The 26,131-nt window shown below is 46.3% G+C and overlaps 1 protein-coding gene across 1 annotated transcript; it reads right to left on the reverse strand.

Annotated features, from left to right (window-relative positions):
- Nucleotides 1-13,040: 13,040 nt before the first annotated feature.
- Nucleotides 13,041-17,118, reverse strand: IRX4 (iroquois homeobox 4). Its single transcript, XM_062500266.1, has 5 exons — nucleotides 17,074-17,118; nucleotides 15,912-16,163; nucleotides 15,248-15,354; nucleotides 14,022-14,341; nucleotides 13,041-13,831 (listed from the first exon to the last, which is right to left on the reverse strand). The coding sequence occupies exons 1-5, from the start codon at nucleotides 17,116-17,118 to the stop codon at nucleotides 13,041-13,043; spliced, it is 1,515 nt and encodes a 504-aa protein (XP_062356250.1).
- Between the last annotated feature and the right edge of the window lie 9,013 nt (nucleotides 17,119-26,131).

Below are 26,131 nucleotides of genomic sequence, written 5' to 3' on the forward strand. Positions count from 1 at the left end.
CAGTGAGTAGGAAAACCCTGGAAAGTACTTGCTTAAATTCACAGAAAGCCCCTGAATGGGATTCCTCTAACCCGTCATGGATATTGGAGATCAGAGGACCTGCCTTAGGAAACATCTCTTTCCACTGTCTGTAGAGTAAATTGAAGTTGATCAGGAGAAACACCCTATTCTTTTACTTGTCTGTAGGTGGTTTTCCCTGCTCTTCTCATGAAGGAACAAATTCTCTGTGGGGCACAATGACAAAGCTGAAATTTTAAAAGTAAGAATATAAGGTGAGGCAATAAACCACATGCTTCCTTTGGCTTAGGATGAGACTTTAGCTACTGCAAGGAAACCTAAGATTTTTGAAATGTTTAACATCCTGTATTTCTGTTGACTCTGATGTGTTAAAAAAACCCCATAAACTATTTGTTAATCTTCTGTATATGCATGTAATCAAACATAATCCTTTGGAAAAGGAAAGTTTTGGAAACAATAACAGGAAAAACACAAGCTGTCCCAATTTTCCTGTGTCTACTGCTTTTTTCTGCGTAAAACATTCTCTGCTTTCCCTTAAAATTTCAAAGCCTTTGAATATTTTTTGCTTTGCTCCTATTTTTAAAGAGAATCCAGAGAAGAGGACAGGCTTATGGGTTCACACGATCAGTCATACATAGCAGAAGATGCAGCTCTGCATTTGAAGACAAACCATAGCCTGATATTTGTTCACATAAATGATATGATGAATAATTATGAAAAATGACCCAATTTGTGAAAATTACAATCAGGTCATGTACATTACAGGGGAAAAGAACCAAATTAATTATGTACAGTATGTAACTGTCAAATACCAAAACATCTGTAATGAAAAATCAACAATATATGAGGCTCCAGCTGATTTCTATATTTTTTTCTGGATGTTGATGTTCCTTGGGTTCCCTAACTCCCCAGCTTATCAAGCTGTATTTACAAAATTTTGGGCCAGGATTTCAAAGAATGTTTTAATGAGGATTTTTGTTCTGTAGAATCAAGACCATAGTCAGTCTAACTGTGGCTGCACCCTTCTATGAAGTTGGGTTGCAGGGCTCAACAAAACTTCTATCAATACTGCAGGCAATTACTGAGTTCCCAGTTCTGGAAATCAAACTTGTTGTAACAAGTAGGCTAACTATGAATCACTTGTACACTTGAAAAGGTCTAAAGAGTAAATAATCTTTAAGAATTTTGGTCAGTTTTGCATCATCAATCCCTTAAATTATACTAGTCAAGTCACAGATATTACTGGTCCACTGTAAAATTGATTTTGTGTGAAAATTCTGTGATTTTTTTACTGTACTTGTTTATTTGCTTTATAATTAAACTGTTTAAGACTTTTTTAGTTTTACTTTCTTTCCTAGAGGCTTTAAAGCCATTGCTATATCTGAATTGTGCTAACAATTAAAATGTGAGCAGTGAAAAATGAAAAGCTGCTAAAAATGGCAGCATAAAAGCTCATCTGCTTTTTTTTGTTGTTGATTTACATACTCAAAGAATCTAAAAAATGGAAGCAAGTGTGTCAACTGTGAAAAGTGAGAGGCTCAACTTTCAGTTGAATTACCCTTAGGTGGGACTACTGCGGCTGAATTCAAATTGTATTTCAATTCTAACTTTGGAATTGTTAATAGAAAAATAGTTATTATTTATAAGTGCCTGATCCTAAACTTAGAAGCAGGAATTTTTACTCCAACTCTGTTTTCAAAACCAATGATCTTATGATGCAATGTGTACATTTACTTTAAAATGGAAAACACACATTTTGTACAAAATACCGATTAGGAAGAATAAAATCTCATTTCAGTATTGATTGGATGTTCACAACAGACTCACTGGAGAGTTTGATCTTATAGTCAGTGACCATTTATTTCCATCTGCTTAGTTTTTCTTATATGATTACCTTAAAAGAATTCTTGCCATATGTCATTTGAATCCTTTGGGGCCCTTGAAAGAAAATGAGAATACTTAAGCAACGTTTGTAAATATATATGTCTGTCTTTATGTATTAAAGTATACAGATAGTTTTTATCTTATACCATACTTAAATATATTAAAATAAATGAAATGTACTGGATTTTATTAAAGCTAAAGTATGCAGCTTATATAGTTTATCTAATTTAGCTTTGTTGACAAATGTATGTTAGAGAACAAACTCAAATATTTGTTTGAAAAGGATGAGAAAAAAATCAAAAGTATGCCCATCCTTTTCCACTTACAGAGATATATTCATGCAAACATCTGACACAATTCAAGTAGTGGGTTTTTTTTCCTATATAATCAATGTGAATAATTGTGGTAATCAAGAAATTGATATTACTTAAACTATACAAGGTTATACAAAGTACTATGCATGAATTATCATACAGCTTTCCTAGTACACAACAATCCTACCCTGAATTATTTGCTCACTTCTTTCCTAACCTGTTGTACTAATATTATCAAACTGCACCAAACAACATAGATCATGATTGGCATTTATGTATCTTATCTGGTAGGCAAATTCAGTCCAGTTTAGTTAAAGCAAATTACATGTATGATGGGTCACAGTGAGAGAGAGCAGATTCTGTGATCCTTGTTTATTTCTGTGCCACTTCAAAGGGGCAGGGCCAAGACCCAGTGGGCAAAAAGTACAAAAGATAGGAGAAATCAGCATTCTAGAGGAACAAAATAGTGAACTTCCAGGCTGTTAAAGCAAATTTAATATCAATGTGGTCTTTGTAATTGCCAATTTCTTCAACCAGAATATTCAGGACCTTGCAGAGGAAGAAAAGAGGGATACGATGCTCTAGACTGATCTGAGCAAAGCTTTTCCCCCAGTGTTAATTATGGAAGTGTCAAGGCCCAGATCTAGAAGGATAAAGAACCTGCTTAACCACTTCGTAGTTCAGCAGCAGCATAGAGTGAAATGTGCTGCAGAAACAGTTCTGAAGTGAAGGTAGCAAACTGGTCCAAAGTGATTAACTCCCACTTCTCAGAGAATTGCCCAGCTTTTAATCAAAACCCCCAACACATGTGGCAGCCTGCCATTGCTGAAGTTGTTAGATAATGTGTTACTGATTAAGAACATATATTGTGTTTTTGCAGCGTGTAGCACTGAACATATTCAGTCTTCAATTAGTCTTACTGTTGCCACAAAAAGATTTGGTGATATGGGGTACACACTAAAATACCTTTGGTTTTTATCACACACTTGAATCTGCATGTGGAGTGGATTCAGTCTCTTTGCTCTGGCTTTGAAGAAGGAGGCATCTTTTTTGGAAGCTGGATGCAATAATCATGGCCACATATCCCTCTTTGGTTCAGGAAGTCTCACTGGTGAGAAATGTGCCAAGGCCTGCCTTTAAGACTGCATTATCTGACTCAGTTTTGGTAACGGATGCAAAGTCAGGAACTTATCCTTTTCCAGATCACAAACAATTAATATATTACTTCCTTCTGGAAGAGCATTAATCAGGATAAGTCAAGAGGAAGGCTGAGAATCTTGTCTCCTCACATCTCAGTGCCTGAAGAATTTATAGTAGTTAAAGGCAATGGAATGAAAATAAAACACTTCCTTACATCCTTTTCTTAGTGTTGTCCTATTTGTAGAGCTATCTGTCTACCAGTCAGCTACCTCAGTGACAGCAGCTATCACAGCTCTGTTACAATACTTCCTATCCCATTCTCCTGCCTATCTACAGTGCCAACTGCTTAAAAATAACACCCTCAAGGGCATTGCAGCTGAAATGAAGTATGCCCAATGGAGGAGTCTCTGCAACTAACTTTGCAAAAATTCTTCTTCATCTGTACCTCTCCCATTCACATAACCCCACATAACAGCCACCCGCTGGGAAAAACATTCTGCTGTTATTCCTTGGTCTGCAGAATCTCTTCCTGTGCTCAGCTGAATTCGTATCAAATTTGGGAACACTGTTCCAGTGAACAGAACATTGCATTTCACCAGTCTCCTGTAAGAGATGCATCACAAAGTGAAATGTCCCTGATCCACTCTGTCCCCATGTGCCCTACCATTGGGATTCGAGAGAGGAGGATGTCAGCAGTTGCTCACAGTCTGTCAGGAATCGCCTGCATCCTTTCTCTAGCAATCCTGGCAGCAGCCCTGAGAACACTTCAAGACACATCACACTGTCCCCACCTTGTGGGTCCCCTCACGCTCAAGAGTAACAAACCTTTTCATTCTTTATCATCCAGGCCTGAAGTTAGGTTGTGAAGAGCTTGGGATGTTTGCAAAGGGTTGAGATATTGATGTAGCTGTACTCAGCCTGGGAGATAACTCTGAAAGGCAGAGCATGGGGATAAAATTCAGCCCAAAGCACCCCTTTACAAGGCTGATCAGAGAGAACAGTAAGTAAACAGGCTGATTCTCCTGTGCATTGTGACTGTGGTTTTCAGATTGATATTATAGTGCTGTTTGCCTGGATTAAGAAACTGGGCATTTTCAGTGGTATCATTGCCTCAGTTATGCTCTTCAGGATGAAGAAACTATAGTTTTGAAATAGTGGCAGCTGTAAATTAGTTCTACACCTATCATGTTCTACATGTATCATATTTTTTTAATTGTTATCAATTGGAGAAGGATGGCATGAAGGAATAATCTATGCAGAGTTTATTAAAGCCTTTCCAAAAGCAGGAGTTTGTTGTTTGCAGGAAGCACTGATGGATATGTTTCAAGAGGCTGAAATGTTATTTGCTTATTATTTGCTTTCTTCCTACTCACGTCCAGACCCATTCTCCCAGATTTCTATCAGTCACTTCCAGAAACTAGGAGATTTTATTTTCGTGATGTACAACTCAGTTTCTGTCTTGTTTGTTTGCTTTTCAGCTTTTTCTTTTCTGTAATGGAGATTCACAACAGAATAAGATGAGATATGGTGTGCATCTTGTTTATCCATTGATTTGGGATCAGGATTTGGTGTTTGTGCCCTTTTTTGCTCTTACCATGGAACAAGGCACATTTCTCAAAATCAGCTAAGTATTTTAAGTTACTTCCTCTTGACAACTTGCAAAATTGGCTCTTTCTCTTGCTAATTTTTTTTGCCATTCAATTATAATTTGAGTTTTCTGTGTCCTTCGTTTCAATTAAAAATCTGACTTGAGGATCTTGGCAAAGTTTATTTCATTAAATGTAGGGAATGTGTGAAATGGATATGTTGTGGCTGTTTCCAGGATTACTTTTATTTTGCATGGTTGTTCAAAATTGCAGAATTCAGCCCAGTACTGACAATGCCTCCCATCCACAGTGGTAGGCACAAGCTTGCATCTGTGAGTACACATTCAAGTGAAGGACATTTTTTTCTTACCTGATTTTTCTTCCTTTTTTCATCACTTCTCCTAAAAAAAAATTGAGCAAAGGAAGAACATCAGCAAAGATTTGTGCATAGCAAAAGAATAGTTGTATTTGAAGACCCTTCACAGACTAGGTCATGTGGCAGCAGAGGGGAGAGGAGCAGTTCTGTCAACCAAGAGAGGCTTTGCATTCCTCCAGATGGGAAGATGAAGAGAAAACTCTTGATGTTTCTCTCTGTTGTGTTACTGACAGAGAAAAGGGGCTTAGTGGAAATGTTTGACGTTAAACCTGGAAATAAGTTTGAGAATCTGACTTCTGGCCTCCACATTTGTTGATTCTATTTGCTTGAATTTAATACAGAAGTAACATAATAACGTGAACTGGCCAGCTTCACAAAAGCACTCCATTTATATATCTAAAATCCTTAATCTAAACCAGTTACATACTGTGAGATTCCGCTCATATAATTTGTGAGTGTTGTTAACTCCCAAATTTACGTGCAGGACCCGTGTCAGCAGGGGTTTACCCTTCACACACAAGGATCCTTCCTGCTATCTGACATGGCATCATAAATATGGAGAAGGTCCAGTGAAACTAGTCTGAACTAAAGCTGACTAAGTCTGGTGTAAATGAAGGCAGAAATCAGTACTGGGTTGACATATGGACTTAAAATCCCTTCAATTCCTACCACAATAATTTCCCATCCCCTCCTTCTTTTCCTCCAGCCTTCTGGCATGGTGGGACATTCTTACCTTATTTCCCCAGTAAAATCAACAAATGAATGCATTATTTTTTCTTTGTTGTTATTTATTTCAGCTAGTGTATGCCAAACCTACCTGTGGTAAACAGACTGCAAAACTGTCCAGGCTGGTTCAGATCTGGTTTACCCTTACTAGTAGGATTATGAGATTGCTCCTTTAAGTGAGCAAATTTCTACTTGTTTCTCTCTGAGGGCTGCAACCAAAGAATTAAATCATGTACACTGGAGTTTGGGGCAATTAAGACTCAAAAAAATAATGTTATCAGTATTTGATCATGTATTTGACATTGGACTAAAAGACAACATCTCCTAGCTTCTAGCTCCTTTGCTTAATTAGCTGGAGTATGGTGCCCATAACGCCAAGATTGTGACTTTCATCCCTGTATGACCCATTCACTTAAGTGGTGGACTTGATGACCCTTGTGGATTCCTTCCAACTCAGAATATTCTGTGATCCTGTGATTTGTCAGCCATGTGTGTCACAAGGTTGGGGAGAATATGATGATATGTCCAAAAAGAGGATAACCTAATGTCATGAAGGCTCAAAAGCAAAGCATTCTGTTCAGAAGGCTACCGACAACCAATGTCCTCAGGACTGATGTATGTGACATCACCTTCACATACAGCATTCATGTGAGCTGTAATCCAGCCAGGACAGAAGGAAAAACATCATGCTGTGACCTATATACCTTCTGGGAAGGAGGGAAGGAGGGAAGGAGGGAGGGAGGGAGGAAGGAAGGAAGGAAGGAAGGAAGGAAGGAAGGAAGGAAGGAAGGAAGGAAGGAAGGAAGGAAGGAAGGAAGGAAGGAAGGAAGGAAGGAAGGAAGGAAGGAACCCCACTCACAAAGGATTCCCAAGCACTTTGCTCTTTATTCATTTCTCCTACCATGAAAGTGTTCCACTTCATCTCATTCCCTGAGCACTGTCCTACCTTTCCAATAATTTTCCCCTTGGCAAAAATAATAATTTAGTGAACCTCTTTGTTAGCTGAGCACCTTCATACTGAGGACAACAGAACTAATTTTGACTGACTTCTCAGGTCATTAAAGCCCACAATCAATAGGTACTGTGATAGAGTCCAGAACTTTAGGAGACACGTTAGCCTTTGATGTAGCACCTCTCCTGTCATAATGACACAGGTAAAGTGTTGGTTATTCAGCTTTGTTCTATATTTCTAGCAAATGTTTCAATCCTGTTTCACAATACAAAACACATAAGAAAATACCTGATGAAATCTCAAATACATATTTTTTAATTGTTTGATTTTTGGCATTCTATATGGGTAGTATAAATTAAACTGTTGAAAATAGGTGTTTCCTTGGCTTAGTTTCATTGCCACCATCATTCATTGCAGTATTTCAGAAAGATATCTGAGGTAGTCTTTGAAAAATGACCTGGTTATGATTCCACATAAACCACTGAAAAAACACTCACCAACTACTACCGAAACCCATTTCAAAATCTAAATAATGACATATTGATTTGGAGAAAGGAAATGGAGGTAAAACTGAGAATAAAAATATTTTTATGCCCTCACTTTTGTCTAGCCAAATGAATGAATAAAAGAATTTTTTAATGTCAGGAAAAAATGCAAAAACATTAAGAGAACAATTTCCTTCAAGATATTTCCTTCATTTTCTTGCTTTCCTTAAACTGGGATGGACAAAAAATAGCTCTTGAGCACTGTAAGTAGGTCAATCACTGTTCTCATGCCCAGACCACCTTCCCCACTGTGGGAAGCAGGATACCAGCAGGGCTTGCATATATGCACTCTCTCTAGGTCGCATGGAGGCTTCTTTCTTTCCTCCCTGAAAACAGTCCCATTTCTCATTGGAGTGGGGGCATACTGGGAAGCAATTATTATCATTTCCTTTTGAATTTCTCCCAAGCATTTCCTCTTCCCTTGGTTCTTCAGGCTATGTGAAATGTGTCTTCAAGTTCTGAGCCAAATTCAGGTTTTGCTATACAGTCGTATGGTGCAGAAGACCAACAATTTATGTATTAAACTGCCTCCAGACATATATAGCTGGTGTGTATATTAAGACTGACTTTTGAGGGGGGCCTACAAATCGAGGGTTATTATCTGCAGTGATGTCATTTCATAAGGAGTATGAAGAGAACACTTCCCACAAGTCCTAAGCACCTCATAGACTTTTTGACAGTAAATGTGAGTTGAAACATACCAGATGTCACATTTCAGGACTGGTTCTTTGACCATTAGCTATTCTATTAAAAATAGCTTCCTTTTAAAGAACAAGCACAATTATTACTTTTTTTTTTCCTTTTTTTTTTTCCATGCAAATAAAAATGTATAATTTGACCGTTAACATGTCTTCATTCTTCACTTTTTTAAAGGACTAATTTACATGCTCAGCCCTCAACAGATGCAGGACTCAGAGCCAAGCTCATTGCTTCATGGACAGAACTAACTTCATCAAAGCAGGGACCAAAACACTTTGACCTTTGCCCAAAACACAGTGATGTTTGAATGATCTTTTTTCATCTCATTCATCTAAAAATCGCACTCATTGAAACAATTTCTGATCTCTCACAAAATCAGCAAGTTATAATATTTTCTTGCATTTTACAGAATTTCTGCATGAAATGGTACAATGTGAGCATTAACTCTTTTCTTGGCATTTAACTGGATACACTTTCACACACTCAAACCTTCATATTATTTGAAGGTCAGATTTAAATGGAAAAGGCAAATGTGTAGCAAAAAGACGTGTAGTAAGTCAGTCTCCTTCTGAACCATTATATTTTAAAAATATATAATCAGTCTTGCCAAGATAAAATCTTCTTGGACACTTTACTCTGTGGCCGGTGGGAAGGAGATGCTACATCGGGTTGTTTGATTATAAATTAATTACATGACTTTAATAGTCAAATATTCACTCAGGATGAAAAGAAATGTGCTCCTGAACATTAGTGGATAATGTGTGAATAATTTCATCTATCTGTCTTTTAATTAGACACCTATAAATAAGCTGGCTGTTGCAAGGTGCTCTATAATCAGGTTACCTAAATGCTAGCCCTTTCCTGGATCATAATTTGCAATTATGTGAGATAGCTACAGATTGTTAATTGCTACTGTTTCTTCTATTATTATTATTATTATTATCATCATCATCATCATCATTTAAGGAGCAGGCAATATGCCCCATTGCAATTTTGCATGCATGTCTGGGAAAAAAAAGTAGATGACATAAATCGCATGCATAATCTCAGGAGACAATCATTTTAAATCTTAATTGGCTGCCTTTTAAATATCATTTAAGGTCTCGTTTTCTCTGCTTCTCTCTCTCTAGTTAAGAAGGTGTTGTGTCAAAGTCTATTACCTTGCTGGACGTCTCGCCTCTAAGTTTTTTTAAAAAATAGAACCATCAGCAGAGGTTTGAGAGGTCGATAAAGCTTTTAGATTTGGAGATGTTTTCAGGGAGCCCATTTCCTGCGGCTAAGAGTTGTTAATGGAGCTTAAGGAATTATCTTATGACTCGGGCTGGGAGAGCCGTATATTTCTTCGCTCCTGTTCCCTTGTCGAGGCTGAATATGCTCCTGTCAAACTCGCTTAATGAAAAGTAACGCGTCGCTGATTACAGTTTTATTTGGGCTCTATGTAAAAAGCACTGTTAATTTAGCATCCCCTCCTTTGTGTGTTTGAATTTGCCATGGCTGAATGATTTAGAGTCTCTCAGTTTCAAGACGTTTCTCTATGATTTTTTTTGCCCTCCTCTTCCTTTCTCAGTCTGCCTTTATATTTCTGCTTTGTACAGACATACGAGCTTCACGGCTTTCCCTTTCAAACCTGCAGCTTTCTCTAGAGCAGCACAACCTGATCTTTGACTTGTGCTAATGAATCAAATGGCAAAATTAATTTATCTTTTTTTTGTTTATATTAAAAAAAATCAGAACAACTAATCAACAAGGACACCAATCCTTTTGAAAGACCTCTGCATTTCATGGCTGATCTAAGTCATAAGTTTTGTGTATTAAAGCAAGAAACTCCTCTCCCTTCCCCTTCACTGACACGGTGTCCTCTCAGGATGGGCAATGTTTTGGTGTGAGTACACACAGATTTACCAGACCTGAGATACAGCTGGTTCCCTGGTCTGGAGAGCCCTGCTCTTTTTATACAGCAGTCATAAACTTACTCAAACTTGTTTTATAACAACAATAACACGAAAATGGAGGGATAAAGTGTTGATCCGCTTTTCGTTTGGTATTTCAGAAGCTTCTGGTATTTGAGCGCGCCTGTGCTTTGCCCACAGTGTTATCACCTTCATTTTAAATTCGGAGGAAGGGAGGAGCGGGGGGGAGAGGGGAGGGTGTTGCCTTCCAAACAGCGGGATGTCCGAACTGAATCCTGGACCTGGCCAAAACCGGCCAGCAATGACTTGTAAAATGACTTATATGGTTTGAGGGGTCACCCGCAGAGAGCCATTCCAGGGAAGCCAGCGGGGGCCGGCGCTCCTCAAAGTCAGGGAGCTTTTCAGGCTGAGAGAGATTTGGCTGTTAGATGGACAGAGACCTCTCCTTGCACGCAGACGCACAGAATCCACACACACACACTCGGCTGTCGCTGTGTTAGGAAAAAGAATGGAGTTCCCTTCCACTCCACAGAGCCACTGTCGCATGGAAACCGAAGCCCACCGGGAGCCCCCGTGTCCCCTCCAGTCAGTCCCTGCACACCCAGCAAGGCTGGCACACACAAACCTTTAACATCACCCTCGCAGCAGTCAGAGGGGCTTATGCCCCATCCCGCTTGACTCTACCAATGGTTTGAGGGCAGCCCGAACACTCGCCTTTCTCCCCTTCCCTCTCCCTCGCCTCCTTCATCCCTGTCTCTTTAGTTTGGCTGAAAATAATTCGCTTTGTCTAAAGGGTTTCAGAAGCAAAGCTCGCCGGCCGCCCCGGCTGCATTAAAATTCCTGCCGGCCCAGCCTTTAGCTCAGATCGCGGCTCCCCCGAGACTCCACTTTCGCTATTACTGTCAAGTACCCTTGACTCTTTATTTTTGCCCTTTTATCTATTACAACTAATTCGAGTTCTTTTGCCCTTTTCAGTTTAAGACGTGGGCTTTCTGTAAAGCCTCCCCCTGCCACCGAGCTCTCCGGGTGCAGAGCCTTTAGAAATTGAGGGGTTTACTGTCAAAATGAAAATTTCACTTCAAATTATCTCGGCTGATGCACGTTTTCCAGGCCGGGGGCTCCTGTCTGAGCCTTTTGACAGCCAGATCAGCAGAGGGGTTCAGTGATCTCGATAATATCATCCAAGAGAGCGAAAGTCAATACAATGACAGGGAATATGACTGGATACAATCCAATTACGGCTGCTCGCAGAGAGGGGAAGGGCTTGATCTGATCTCCGCACCTGGATTCCTTTATTCAGTCCTTGCACTAACAGGTCTCGCTAGAAACTTCGCAGGCTGGAGTATATTATATTTTGTCTGAGTGTTTTCTCGGTTGCATTTAATGGTTGCCTTTATATATTCCCCCCCCCCACCCCCCCCCGTATTGTACTCTTATTTATTTTTTGTGAAGGGGGTTCGACCGACGGGGGGCCGCTGGGGTGGGATGGGCGAGGATGCTGGGAGACAAGGCAGGCTCTTTCTTCTGCTTGTCCCGATGTCAGTTTGGTCCTCCGGGTGCTCTCGGTTCTTCCCCGCCGCTCTGGGTGCCGAAGCTCAGGGGTTTTAGGCCGGCTCGGGTAAGCCGGGATCTATTATTGCCTCGCAGCTTCCTTTCCAGCAGTTCTCCCTCTCTCCCGGTCCGGGGATCAGTAAAGTTTGTTCCCATTCCGGGAAAGGAAATGAAATCTTTTAAGCGCCTGCTATCTAAGTGGTAAATTGGCTGCGAGTGCTCTTGAATCACACGTCGAGAGCGCTCTTCCTCCCTCTCTCTTTTTGTTGGCTGCACTCTATTTAATGTCAAAACGGTAAAGCATCTGTACTGAAGTGCTGAAATATTCATGGTGGATCAGCGATTCTCCGCACTGGCAGAGGAGCTGGAAAGCTAAAACGGTTCTTTAAAAGATCAAATTTTCCATGTGAATCAATTGCTCCGCGCACGGCGGAGGCGACGCCGCGGCAGAGCCCGGCCCTTGGGGGCCGACCCCCGCCCGCCCGCAGCTCGGGAAGGAGGGGAGGGAGGAAGGGGGGATGCTCCCGCCCCGCCGAGCCTCGGTGGGCAGCCGGCGCCCCCGCTGTCGGCCCGGGAGGCGGCCGGGGCCCGGCGCTGCCCCGCGGAGGCGCGGAGCGCAGCCCAGCATCCCTCCTGCGCTCAGCCTGCCTCCCGGGGTCCGTCCTCAGTCCCGCGGCAGCTCTGCGCTGAGCCTCTCTTCCCCTCTCCCGGCAGCCTGTTGACAGTCCTTGGAATTATCGGGATCGGCTCCGAGGGGGAATTTGAAACACGGAAGTTGTTTGTTGCCCAATGCAAAACGCCACCACTTGTGTTACCTCTGAAACAGACAATTTATTGGAGTGAGCATACCTTTTAACATATTCTCTTTTTTTTTTTGTCAAGATAAATTTGTGCAGTAGGTGTAAACTTAGTAGAAGTGCTGTTTGTGAATTATATGCTAACAAGGAAATCAGGAGGAAAAACTCTCGAAAAGTCTTTATAACTAATGTCGGCATGCCTTAAATTAAATCTGAATTAAAATTTCCCGTTTGTAAACTTTCGGATGTAAACTTTTTAAGTAGGTCTACGCTATAGTACGTGCTTTTTGGACATGGAATTAAATAATTTTCACGACATTGATCCCTTAAAGTCGCATCCAGGAGAAAATGTTCAGAACAGCAATGAGCAAAGTCTTTCCGTTGAACTGAGCGAACTGAACTTTAAATCCTCGTTTGTGTTGTTTGTTTAAAAAAAAAAACAGGAAGGAAGAAAAAGTTTTAAATTTAAACTCTTGCAAGTCTCTTTTCAGTGTAGTTGACTCTTCAAGCGTTAGAATGTTCTTTGCCCCTCGGCGGGCCTGTTAGGAACAAAACATTTTGCTTCCTGATTTGGGAAACGCCAGAAACTCTTTGTTTGAGTCATGGTGGGCCAGGTTTGAGAGCTGCCCCTTGAGCACATTGGCGCCGTTCCCCACCGCGCGTCCCAAGGCGCCCGTTTCCAGAATGGCTCCTTTGGTGGTAGCCCAGGAAACTGTTGTGTTGCTCAGGGCTTGGTTTAAAGTACTGTGCCTGAACAGGGGATCGTGAAACACCCCGTCCACCCAGTTCCTGAGGTTGGTGACCGGCGAATCCTGGTGCCTGTCGATGACGCTGACCGGGGCGGGAGCGGCGGCGGCGGCCGAGCCCCCCGGCCTTTTCAGCATGCAGGAGGGGTACTCGGCCTGGTTGAGGGAGGTGGCGGTGTGCGCCAGGGACCAAATCCTGGGCTTCGCCTCCAGCAGCTGCTGCCCCTGCTGGAAGCACATCTTGGACTCGCAGCCGCGCTGCCGAGCGCCCAGCGGGTCGGGGCCGCACTCCTCCGCCGCCGTCTTCAGGCAGCTCCGCGCCCGCTCTGCCGCCGCCGCCGCCGCCTCCTCCTCCTCCTCCTCTTCTTCCTCCTCCCCGGAGGCGGCCGGCGGCGGCATCTTGGCGGGGAGCTCTGCGGCCCGCGGCGGGTGGCTGCCGCCCGGGAGCGGGAGCGGGTGCGGGTGCGGATGCGGGAGCGGGTGCGGGAAGGGCCGCCTCAGCTCGCACTCCGAGTTCTCCGACTCGGCGGCGTCCAAGTCCTCCAGGTCGCTGAGCTCCAGCTCCTTCTCCTCCTTGCCCGTGGGTTCTGCGGGGCGGGGGCGGGGGAAGGGACAGCAAAAACAAGACACACGGTCACTGTCGGCGCCGCGCTGCCCCGCGGCCGCCCCCACCAGCGAGGCCCGCGGCCGCCCCCACCAGCGAGGCCCGCCCCGGGGGCGAGCTGCCGGCCGAGCCCCCGCGGCCGCACCGCTAAGTGCCTGGTTTTAGCAGGGTACCCTCGGCTTTCCCGCTCTTCATCGCCTCTTCCTGCGAACCCTCCTCCTCCTCCTCCTCTTCATCATAGGGCCGCTTCTCGTCAGAGCACTTGTTCCGCGGGGGCCAGGTCATCTTGTTCTCCTTCTTGAGCCGCCGGCGGGCGTTGGCGAACCAGGTGGAGACCTGGGTGAGGGTCATCTTGGTGATGATGGCCAGCATGATCTTCTCCCCCTTGGTGGGGTAGGGGTTCTTGCGGTGCTCCTGCAGCCAGGCCTTCAGCGTGCTGGTCGTTTCTCGGGTGGCGTTTTTTCTCCGAGTCCCGCCGTCCATCGTCCCGTACCTGCAGGCACAGTGGAGCCCTCGGGATGTGACACCTCGCTCTCGCCCCCCGCGCACCTGCCCGACGCTGGGTCCCAGAACCCCGGCCCCAGCCGCTTTCCTGCGGCATCCCCCGGAGGGTGGCTGGGCCGGAGAGGGGGGAGATAGACGAGGACAGCTCGGTTTTACGAGGATGACCAGCCTAGAGAATTCAGGCCGAGAATGGAAAACAAGGAGGAAGGGTCCGGCCAGCAGCAGCAGCGGGCGATGCAAATTTCCGCTTTGCATTGGCGGTGGTGGCAGAACGAGGTGAAGGAATCGCCTGCTTTTGTTTGCGGTAAAGTCAACATTTGGGGCAGCAGGAAAATCCTATCAGCTTGCAAACTCACAGAAATACCACTTTCCTCTCGTTTTATTAGTCCTCCCCAAACAAAATTCATCTGGGTGACCCCAGGGTGTAAGTGTTCATAGAAATGTATTTCCTCTTACTGCTTTTATTTGTAATCTCCTCTACCCTTTTGTTCCTGAAATTGTAAGAACCTAACGCAGATGACACTGGGCTGCGACTGAATATTTAATGCACATCCTTCAGGAAAGGTCACTGGCGCCCAATGGGCCTCTGAGCTGGGAGCGGTGTGTATGGGGGTTTGCGTTGGTTTAAAACTAATAGATATACACGGGATGCCCAAGCCTGACTCCGCGCAGGGAAAGATAATTACCGCCCCGGTTAAGAGGGATTGCCCCCCGCGCTACCGCCCGCCCGGGGGGCGGAGGACCCCGTGTCGGCGTGGGGAAGGGGAGGCGACATGGCTGTGGCCAGGGGAGATGCTGAGCGGCGAGGAGGCAGGTCGGCGGGGCTGGCGGGGCGGGGCGGGGCGGGGAGGGGGTGGAAGGCAGCGAGCGGGGCCGGGGTGGGGATGGCGCTTACCTGTCGTACTGGTACTGGCTGAGGGTGTGATCGTAGGGGTAGTAGGCAGCCGCCGGGGCGATGCCCGCATGCGCAGAGCCGCTCCCATCCTTCGCATCCAAACTGTTCTGCAAGAGACACCGCCCGCCGCCCTCAGCCCCCGCCGCCGGGAGGGCCCGGCCCCGCCGCCCGGCTCCCAGCCCCGCGTCCCGGAGCGCCGCGACGGATCTTCCCCGGGCCCCTCGGCCGCGGCGCCCAGCCACGTCAATAGGGACATTAACTCGCGCTGCTATGGTGCAGGGGAAAAAAAAAAAAAAAAAAAAAAAAAAAAAAGAAAAAAGGAAAAAAGGCTGTATGGGAAGAGCGCATTATTTTTTTGCAAGCCTGGGTCTGGGTCGCTCTAAACTGCCCGCCCGGACGGGCCTTACGCACTGGGCCACCAGCTCGTCAGGCGCGACTTTTAATTGCGTTACCGTGAGGGGCGAGCGCCGGGCTGGAACATCTGCTGACCGCGGGGCTGGGCGCGGGGAGCGCCGTGCGGCACGGCGGGGCGGAGGAGAAGCGCCCGGGGCTGCCCTCGCCCGAGGAGGGGGTCCCGCCGAGCCGCCTCCTCCCCGGGGGTACGGGGGGAGCGCGGAGCCGGCCGGCGGGACGGACGGAGAGAGCATCCCCCGGGGCGGCTTACCAAGGAGTAGAAGGCGGGAGCCTCGGTACCGTAGGTCACGTAGTTTCCATAGCCCTGGGGCCCGGCGTAGGGTCCGCCGTAGACCCCCAGGGCGGCGGCGGAGTTGAGCTCGTGTCGGGCGGTAGCGAGCAGGCGGCTCTCGTACACCGGGCAGTACACGGGGGTCTGGGCGGAGGCGGCCGCCCCCGTCTCAGCCAGAGTCCGGCTGCTGGTCTCGCAGCAGGTCGTCAGGGAGTTGGTGCTCATCAGGAACTGGAGGGAAAGAGAGCCACGCTGAGGGCGGGGTGGGGGGAACTTCCCAAAGTGTAACCAAGTTTGGGTTCGGTTGTGTTTAGATTGTGTGGGTTGGGTGGGGTTTTGTTGGTTTGTTTGGTTTTTTTTTTGTTTTTTTTTTTTTTTTTTTTCAAATCAGGTCGTATCTTTGGGGTGTCGCCCGCCCTCCTCCCCTGCCGTGTTTTACTTCCATCGTGATAGAAACGTTCTGGAGAAGCGCAGAGGTTTTCAGTTTTTTGAAACGACTCCACAGCAGCAACCAAATGCCCCGTGACTGTGGATGTTTAATCCTCTATAATACATTCCTCAGGCCCTCTGCATTTAAAAGCTAACCTTTCCTGGGGTGTTTTCACAAGACTGGGGTTTACACCATTTTCTCCTCTTGCAGCACAATGATTCCCATCTGCGTTTTAAACCTTTTTTTTCGAAGTCATTCATGCATATTTATTTCGACTGCAGATTTGTAGCAGCCACGCACGCATCTGTTATTAACCTGCTGGTTTAGAATATCCCATTCTCTTTCTACGGGCCGGACCCCCGTACGTCCATGTTTAATTGATAAACTGTGAATTTAATCGTGAGAGAGGAAAAAAAAAAGGGAGGGGTGGGGGTTGGGGATCTCTAGCTCCCCTTCTCACCTCTCTCATCTCTGTAATCATCTCCCACACGTCTTTATCACCCCCAAACACCCTAAATCCCGCGTGTTTATTCCCATTTTAAAACTGGTGCCCGACACAGAACTTGGTCATCTTGGAAAGCTGAGGAGCGAGCATCTGCTTTGCCGCTACCGCATGCGGGAGAGGATCGCTGCCGCCCTCATATCCCGCACGGAAGGCATCGATAAGGACTGAAATTCAACCAATTAACGTTGGTAGGCAAAAACTCTTACCTGGGGTGCTGAGGAGTAAGGGTAGCCAAACTGAGGATAGGACATGGTACAGAGGCTCCCAGTTATCTAGAAACAAGGCGAGGCGTCTGATCTGCACGCTATTGCAGTCTGGCTCTGCTCTGTTGTACCAATTGATTGGTAACCACAGGTCCCTAGATGCTTATAGGACGAAGCAGAAAACCACATTTAATTTATTTACATGAAAACTTAAACTTTTATTTTTCCTCTTTTAAATATATACGGCGATTTTAGCACCCTTCCCGCTACAGCTACGACACAGAAATAATTGTTACATGTAGGCTCCAAGGCTGGCAGATGTAATAAAAAAATAAATACTTTGCACCCACGGAAAAATAAAAGGTGGGAAGAAGAAAAATGATACAAATGCATCAGCTTACAAGCACGCTGTTTTAAAAGAGCCGAGCCTCTGACATCGCTCAAAACCTACTCAAATTAACCTGCCTGTAAGTTTAACACTCATTTTCGGAAATCTTTCTCTGTCGTGGAAAACAGATTCTCCAGCATCGACTTCAACCTGCCTAACAGGGGCGAAAAGTTTGGTAAGATATTCGGTAGCAGCAACGCCTGCTTACAACCCATATATTTCTGCGGGCAAGGGAAGGAAATGAATGCTTTTAATCTGGAGGATCAATGTTGTATCAACTATTTTCCCCACCCTCCTTAGTCACTGAAAGGCTAGTAAGCACTTTTAATTAGAAATTAATTAATGAGCAGCTGCTTCTTCCCACCCCACAGTAATAATTAGTCTCAATTACAAACAAGACATATGAAGGGACACACGACTGAGTCTTCATTTAAGATTTAATCAACAGTTAAAATTAACGCTAACGCTGACAATAAAGCACATGATAAGCGATCCTGCTTTTCTTTTCGGCTTTTATTCCAGGCGTGTGATTACAGGTACAAAACCCTACAAGCGTCTTCCGGGGAATGACGGAAAAGATGTGACTTTTCACGTTAATACGACTTTGATCCCAACTCAAACTTCCAACACCCCCTTCTACCCGACCCATCCCACCACTGCCATCAGCCTCCCTAGCCTCTGGGGGTCTGGGACCCCCCCCCCCCCCCCCCCAAACAGGCAGCAGCCCCCCGGTGCTGCACGCTCGGAGGGAACGGGCCGTGGGGGGAAGATGCTGGCAGCCCCAGCACCTCTCCCCCGACGGCCGGTACCACCGAGGCAGGGCAGGCAGGCAGCCCCCGGGAACACGGAGGAAGCAGAGGAGTCAGCTCCGAGGATGAAGCTGGGCTGCTGGTGCAGTCGAACGCTGCTCCATGGTGTGCAGACTTGCTCAGAGAGATTCCTGGGTTCAGACATGTGAATAGCCCCAGGGTCACACTCTAATTAATGATGATATTCTCTTCTTCTCCCCAGCTGGAAGACTGCCTCCCAGAAACGAATCTGCCCACACTGACAGCTCGATTGAGGGTGATTGATGACTATCTGGAGACCACAGTACACATAATATAATATCTGCTGCGTAATTGCTTTAATTTACAGACGAAAATACTAGTTCTCAGATCGAGTTAGACTGCAACAAGAGGCGTTTTATGGCGCTTTAAAGTGTTTGCAAATAAAAGATATCAGATACAGTACATGCAAATTATCCTGACAGCTCAGTATCTGTAGCCGGGAGAAACGTATAAAGAAAGGGAATCAAATGACATAAATAATCGGTTTGGAATTCTGTATTGATTTTTGGATGGGAAGAAAGTGCTTTTTCTTTCCTCACCTGAAATGTTAATTCCTTTTTATTTCAGAGAATATTAATAACTTTGCCATTGGGTTTCTTTTATAGAAGGGCTTCTCTAGTCCTCCTCCTGCATTATCCCCTGGTGCTGCCAAAGTATAACGATACTTTTAGCGACTCAGTACCCGTAGCTTCCTTCTGTGCGGAGTGTTGACGGACTATTGCATTGTTTGGGAAGAAAAGACACCCAGTGTTTACACAATGGTCTGCACGCAGTGCTCCGTGCTGCTCCCTCTGCCTCCTGTGCCCATTGCGCTGGGGGATGTTTGTTTAAGCTCCGGAATAAAACTCACCGGTGCAAGAGAAGAAAATAGTTGCACTTATCTCAAGAGCGGCTCGGTGTAAAGCACTATAATTAGCTGAGAGAGCTGGACAACTGCCTGAAGAAGTCCTCCCAGTTTTCCAGGCTACAGTTTGGGAAATGTCCTGAAGTTGTGGTTTATTTGGTGTTTTTTGTTTTTTGTTTTTTTTTTTTTTCCACTGCAGATGTCAACTCTGCAGTGGCCAACAATACACTGCAGGTTTTGATATTTAGATGAGTCTATTAAACTTTAAAATACAAGGAGAAATTCAATATTTATAGTCATTGTCTATTTATATATCACAGTTGTCTTTCACTGCACCATGCAAATACTCTGGTGCCCATTTTCGCACTGAACTTTCCTGTATTAATCATGATAATTATTTGTCATTTTTCTTTGCAGCCTGCCTGCTCTATTACTTTACCCCCGGTCAGCTTTGTGTCAGTTCCAATCTGTATTCCCTAGAAAGCAGTCATTAAACAACCCCCACCAAAATAAACAAACAAAAAGAAAAACCGACAAAAAAACTTAATAACCTTAAACACTTAAACGCTGAAAGCTGACATTACGTCCTCCCCCACTGCTGATGTCTTGTTTCACTTACAGTCTACAAATAATGGCCCTTTGTTGATAAGAAACTCAACACAATTAGATTTCATCTTGAATTTTTGGTGCCAAAGCACAAACATGCATTAAGCCCCACAATGATTTAAAATAACCTTTGTGGTTCTTGCACATAAACAACCCAATACTGTTCAAATCCAAGCAAAGACGCTTAATGCTGTGGGCTATATCCTTAAGCATTTAGAAAATGCAAGTCTTTGCTGTGCAATAAAAATTGATCCTCGTCAAAGCCCCTTTCCTGTACAATGAAGTTAACAGCTTTCGAGAAAGAAACACACACAGCTTTCTCCAAAGTTTGAGCAAGGGAACCCATCACGATCAATAGGAAACGCTGGAGAGTTCCCTTCTGGTCGGAACCAGCCTGCACACTCAGGCGAGCAGGTATTTCCCATCCAAAGCCTAGCCAGGTCTGTCTCCCAGGGTTATGAGCTTTTCCTCTGAGAACCTGGAGCCAGTGCTCATACAAGTTTTATTATAAAAACATGGAATGAGAATGAAAGAGCGTGGTGCTGGAACAGGCCACAGCAGGTAAAACAGAACCTCTTCAGGATTCAGGCTTTGATGGACGTCTTCAGGGACATGATCTAGAGGCAGTTAATACAGCTACACTTACTATCTGCGTTTTCATCGCCTTCTCTTTTGGAGGGGTTATTGCCACTCCTGGAAATATTTCAGCAACGGAATTTGCTTATGGGCTAAACAGACTTTAGCGAGCTCTTTCAGTCGAGTTTGCTTTGTTTTCATGTTACAGGCTTAAAGCAACTTTGACACCACCTGACAGACGCTGTGAAGCTCTATGTCTTGCCCATTTGGAACCTGACATGGAACTGAGGCCAGCCTACAACACTTTCAAGTAGGTTAACTCCCATAAACTTGCTATTTGACAGTAAATAAGATTTTTTTTTTCCTGAGGTAATTTGAGGTGTAACTGCACCTCCTGCATTTTGAATCGAGGGACAGCTGTGACCTGCACAAACCCATGCCATGGCTTGGGATTGGCAGAGCCATGATGACCAACAGAACAGTTGCATAAGAAGGCACTGCTAATTAATTTACTCAGTTTACAACTACATGTAAAATCAGTTGTTCAAAGCTATCCATTTGAATGCTTTCATTTTGTAAGTCTTCAATCCTCTTGGCAAACAATCTAGATTAGAGCAGAAAGGCCTCACATGCTCATTCTGTTCTTTGTATTTATTAACTTTTCACACTTAAGAACTAGAGCCAGCACTTTCTCTCTCTTACACACACACACACACATTCACACACAACCACCCACCAAACTTTTCAGCAAGAAAAGCAAAAGCTGTGACCTGGGCAGGTGCTCTACGGCTATAGACAGACCCCACAACATGCCCACATTTACCTGCTCGGTGCAGAGCATTGCAACTACGCTTTCACTAGCAAAGCAAACATTGTATAAGATTTCCTTTCTCAGCTCCTGTACCCCCAGTGCTGCAGACCTGCAGGCATTCAGACGCCACCACCTTTGAGCTCCCTGGTAGCCAGCCGACAGCTTCAACTTACTTCCCTGTGAAGGCAAAACTTTTCTGCTTGCAAGGTCAGATTCTGTCTTTAAAAGTTCGTCATAAAATCCAGAAAGTTTGACTCGGTACCTTACCTTAGTGTTCGCTGAATATCATATCCACACCCCCTTCCCAAGAAATAACACACGTATGTTAAAATACATTTACCCTCTGTCCTAGGTAAAGATTGCACAAAGCCAAATGATTCATCACGGATAGTTTCTCTTCCCTCCAGCAGTTCGTTTTCAGCTGCCTTGCTGCTAAAGCAGGCTCCGAAGGAGAAGGGGGGCGGGGGGGGGGGGTAAGCCCCACCGCTCCCCTCCACCCCCCTCTTCCATAGACACACACACACACACACACACACACACACACACACGCACGCACACACAAGCATCAACACCGAAAGAAGAAATTTTTTACCTGCGATCACGCCAGGCTTCGGCTAAAACCTGGTAGCGGTGGCTGTGCCATGTTAGGGCTCCTCTGCTCCGGTCTGCGCAGGCTGGCGTGGCAGGGAGCTGCGGGGAGCTAACGCAGACATGTCTCAGTGCGCGGTACCTGCGCGGCGCGGCACGGAGCCTCCGGTCCCCAGGCGCCACAGCCACTTCACTAAGACCCTGTACCAGAGTGACGCTCAAGTGAATAGTTCCACTGATCACACTCTTTCCTACTGATTAACACTTTCCAACACGACCAGGCATTCCACTTCCAACTTTTCCCGTTTTAAAACAGAAGCAGCCAGCGCCGCTGGCTTCCGCGGGTTATAAACGCCGTCAGGGGCGTGGGGGACATCATAATTAATAGCAGGTTAGTAAAATTAGTGCTGCCACTCCAATTGTTGTCCTTGTTGCCAACAATAATTGCATTGATTCTGGAAGGACACGAATGTCCTCCATTTAACCTAATGATCTGCGGGTTGCACACGCTGTACGGCAGCCGTGGCGGTGATTAACTGCGCGCACCTCCAAACTATCATTTATCTCCGCGAGTCACGACTGAAAGGCGCTAAACTTACAGGCAACTCTCCCTGCCTCTCTCGCCGTCTTTGTTTCCCTCCCGCTGGAGGAGGCGGGCTGGGACGTCGGCGTAGCCCTGCGCACAGGAGACGGGCACCTGTACCTGTCCCCCCGGCCGCCTCGGCTTTATTCATAGCCCGGGGGCAGCGCGGCGGATTCGGGCGCCGCGGAGCTGCCGGGGACTGCCTGGGCCAGCGCCCCCCGGCCTCGGGGAGGGGGGCAAGGGGGGGGGGGGCGGCGCGGCAGAGCCCGGCACCGGGGACCCGCTCCCTGCAGCGCCCCCGAGGCTGGCTACGCCGTCGCTGCCCGCCCTGGGCTCAGCCCCACAGGGGCTGCCCGGGCACCTGGGGCTCCCTCCGGGCGGAGGTGGGGGGGCAGCCGAGCGGGGACGGGGGAGGCAGGTGCCGGCGGCAGCCGCAAGCAGGTCGGGGCAGGAGCGCTTCTTCCCGCTTGTCCTCTCCGTCCTCCTGCGCCCGTCCCTCCGTCCGTCCCGCAGGCTGCCACCGCCGCCCTCTCCCGCGAAGTTAGATGGGCCCGAGGCTCGGCGAACCGGCAGCGAGCTCCCAGTCCGAAATGCTTTTCTCAGTGTGCGGCCTCCTGCCACCCTCTCTCAGTCCCGGGCACCCAGGGCCGCTTCGGGCTCCGGCCCGGTGTCCGGGGCCGCAAAGCTCCCGGGATCCCCGCGGGAGCCTGTCTGTACATGACAAGTTCCACCGCGCGCTCCGTACTTTCTTTCCTTAATTGTTTGTTCAGCAGGAAAAGGGACAAATCGGGATTGACAGAAGGGAGAGGAGGGATCAATATCATTCCTGTTTAAAGGCGTGAGCCTGGGCAGACGTCTCAATAAGACAGAGGAGGAGAAAAAGAGAGTATTATATCCTACCTAATTAACCGAAGACAAAGAGGTGTGGGGAGAAAGGTTCAGCAGAGGTGGGGTGGCAATGGGAATTTTTAATCCGGTGTCTTCCCACAGTAACCACCAAGGCTGAACAGTAACGTTAATAGGGAACATCTGTACATCGACAGATTTATTCTTGCCAGGGCTCTTTCATGCCTGTGTTATTTGCATGGCCCCGTGCTCGTGATGTTCGACACACGCTGCACCTTGTAGTGCAATGACAGGGTAAATCTGATGAATGCCGAAAACTGGGAAGTCCTCTTCTCTTTCCCCTTTCTCCCTCCTCGGATTGCCCTTGCACCTTTCAGGGTGGGGAAACCACACGGAGAGAGAAAACGTGAGACTTCTCCCCATCTGCACCTGTAAACAGAAAGCCAATCATGCCAAGAGCCTTTGCGTTTTAAAGCGGAGTAACAAACCCACAGCGACGTGGATGCCCCGGCTGCGGGACGAGGGCTCTGAGATGCCCCCGGGAGTGCAGCAGGCGTGTGTGTCGTCCCCGTCCCGGCACTGCGGGTGCGGACTTTTCCTCCGTTCTCCGGGGAGCCTGGCCCTCTGCGCTGCCCCCGGGCTCCCGCCCGGGTTGCCTCTGAGCCCGGCAGACTTGCCCGGGGCAGCGCCCTGCCTGTGCTCGGAGCCCCGCCGAGCCCCGGGGACCCCGTCCAGCCTGCCCGCCCGGCCGAGCCCGTCTTCTACAGAGCCGGGCGGCACCACCCGCCGCCTGGAGGTGACACTGCCCTTCGGCCCTAAGGCGCTTGGAGGGGATCGGGTCCTCTCGGTGTCTTCCTCCAAAGCTTTCCCCGTCCCGGCGCCGGGTGCTCGGCCAGAGGCCGCCCCTGCTTTTCTCCGCGGCAGAGTTACAGCGGGGAGCTCCCGTGGTGAGGTGCTGGGTTCAGCTTCCTCCCTGCCCTGAAATATCATATTCAAGGGCAGGAGGCATCGTTCAAAGAGTAATCTTTTATATTAACAGCTACAACCAATAGGGGTACATTAATATGAATCTTTTGCAATATAACAACCTCAGGCCCACGAGAGCAACATTTTTAATTATTTCAGTGATGCTTAAAGGAGGTGAGCAGACTCGAGTCTGTCTTTTCCAATTTGTTCATGCTGACCTGCACACCTTGGAAACTGCCATCCATTGCCACTCCGACCTACGTAGCAGAAAGCACGGTGGCTTTCTGTCAGAAACTAGTCTAGCCAGGCAGGAGGGCAACCAGACTAAGTGGAGCTGGAAACCCAGTAGACATGCATGCAGGTCAGCCATAGTGACATGATGGACACTGAGGGAACACTGGTCACTGATAAATCTGGGAAGATGCTCGCAACAAGAGCAAAAGCTTTTGGGCAGTACTCCCAGAAAACCATGGGCCGGAGTCCAAGGCTGGAAGGGCATTTGTAGATCTTGCTTTACGTTGTTCATAATGCTGTATTTGTTTTTGTTTGAATGACCAGTAATGTTAAGGTTTCAACCATTTTTAATGTTTAAACTAATAAAAGGTGCTCTTTTCACTCTAGAAGTGCTGTTGGTCCTGTCTATCCTGGCATTCTTTGGCATTCTTTCCCATTTCTGTAGCTAGAGCAATGCCCTCTCTGCTGTGAAAAGGCCATTGTTAAATGATACCAAGTGGTTAAACCCCTTAATTTTCCATGTCATTAGACAAACAGCACTGGTGATAGCACCACATATTTCCATTCAGAAAGGGAACATAATTTAATTTTCAGTGTCAATTCCTTTGGCACCATGGCTATATTTTGAAGACCTACTTTCTAAGATATCAGATGGGAGCAAACAGCAGCTTGATCTCTTACTTTTTTGGCCTTTATTTTCCTGTAGAGGTTACTAAATCACACCTAGTCAAGGAATAATATACTAATGCATGTATCATAACTCATGTACACTATGAAGGTCCTAGAAATACATTAGCTTAATCATGAAACCTCTGAGATAATTTACTTAACTGGAATAATTTCAGGAAAGCCAATATAATTCAGAATGTAGTAAATACATTGATAGAAATCAGATTTTCAGTGAAACTATTTTTGTCCTCATCTGGTTATATGGTGCCAAGTTATATGGTAGCCTCAGAGCAGCAAGGTTTGGCTTAATTTGCAGGGATCCATACAGGTACATTTCTTTTCCTTTTCTCACATTAAATTCATTATGTGATGTTCAAAAGACTGATGCACACTAGAAAACCTTTAGGCATTTCTGTGTAACAGGGATGGTTTATTAAAAGGATAGGTTATTACTTTGAACAATGACTTCAGTGCGTACGTTAAAATGTGAAATGTTTATGTGGTACTGGCTTGTATTGGCCAGAATCTGTGCAACTAGAGTTTTATTCATAAATGCATGCCTAAGCTAATAAACCACATTTGTTTGCAGATCCTGTGTGGTCATCTGCGCGTCTTTTGTAGTCCACAAAGATGTAGGATTATGATTTTTTTTAAAGTAATTTTGTTAGCAAGCATTACCATAACTCCATTTGTGAGCCCATGATTTCGAAAAAAAATATTTATTTAGTCTTAGGAAAAAGATTTGTGGTTAGAGAAATAGCTATGTCTGTCTTAGTGTGCTCAATATGTGGATGGGTGGAGAGGATTATTTTTTGTAGGAAAAGAGCATAATTTTATAGACTTAGAAGCAGAACCAAGCCTCTTGGAAGATGCTGAAAAGGAAGAAGAGACCAAGTGAGTCAGTAGCATCAAGTTCTCCTTCCTGCACTGCATCTTTGCTGCAGACTTTGGCCAGGTGAGCAGTGCTGCTGAGGTGGAGCTCCAGGGAAACAATACAGGAATAAACACATGATAAGATCCTTCCTCCGTGTTACACAAGTGAAGAGATATGGGCTGGGGTTGAGATCCCACCGATCTTCCTGTGGGCGAGGAGTTCTGCAAAACGCTGCTCCCGAGCAAT

Source organism: Cinclus cinclus, chromosome 1 (genome assembly GCF_963662255.1).
Source record: "Cinclus cinclus chromosome 1, bCinCin1.1, whole genome shotgun sequence".
In the NCBI taxonomy this organism is placed as follows: Eukaryota; Metazoa; Chordata; class Aves; order Passeriformes; family Cinclidae; genus Cinclus; species Cinclus cinclus.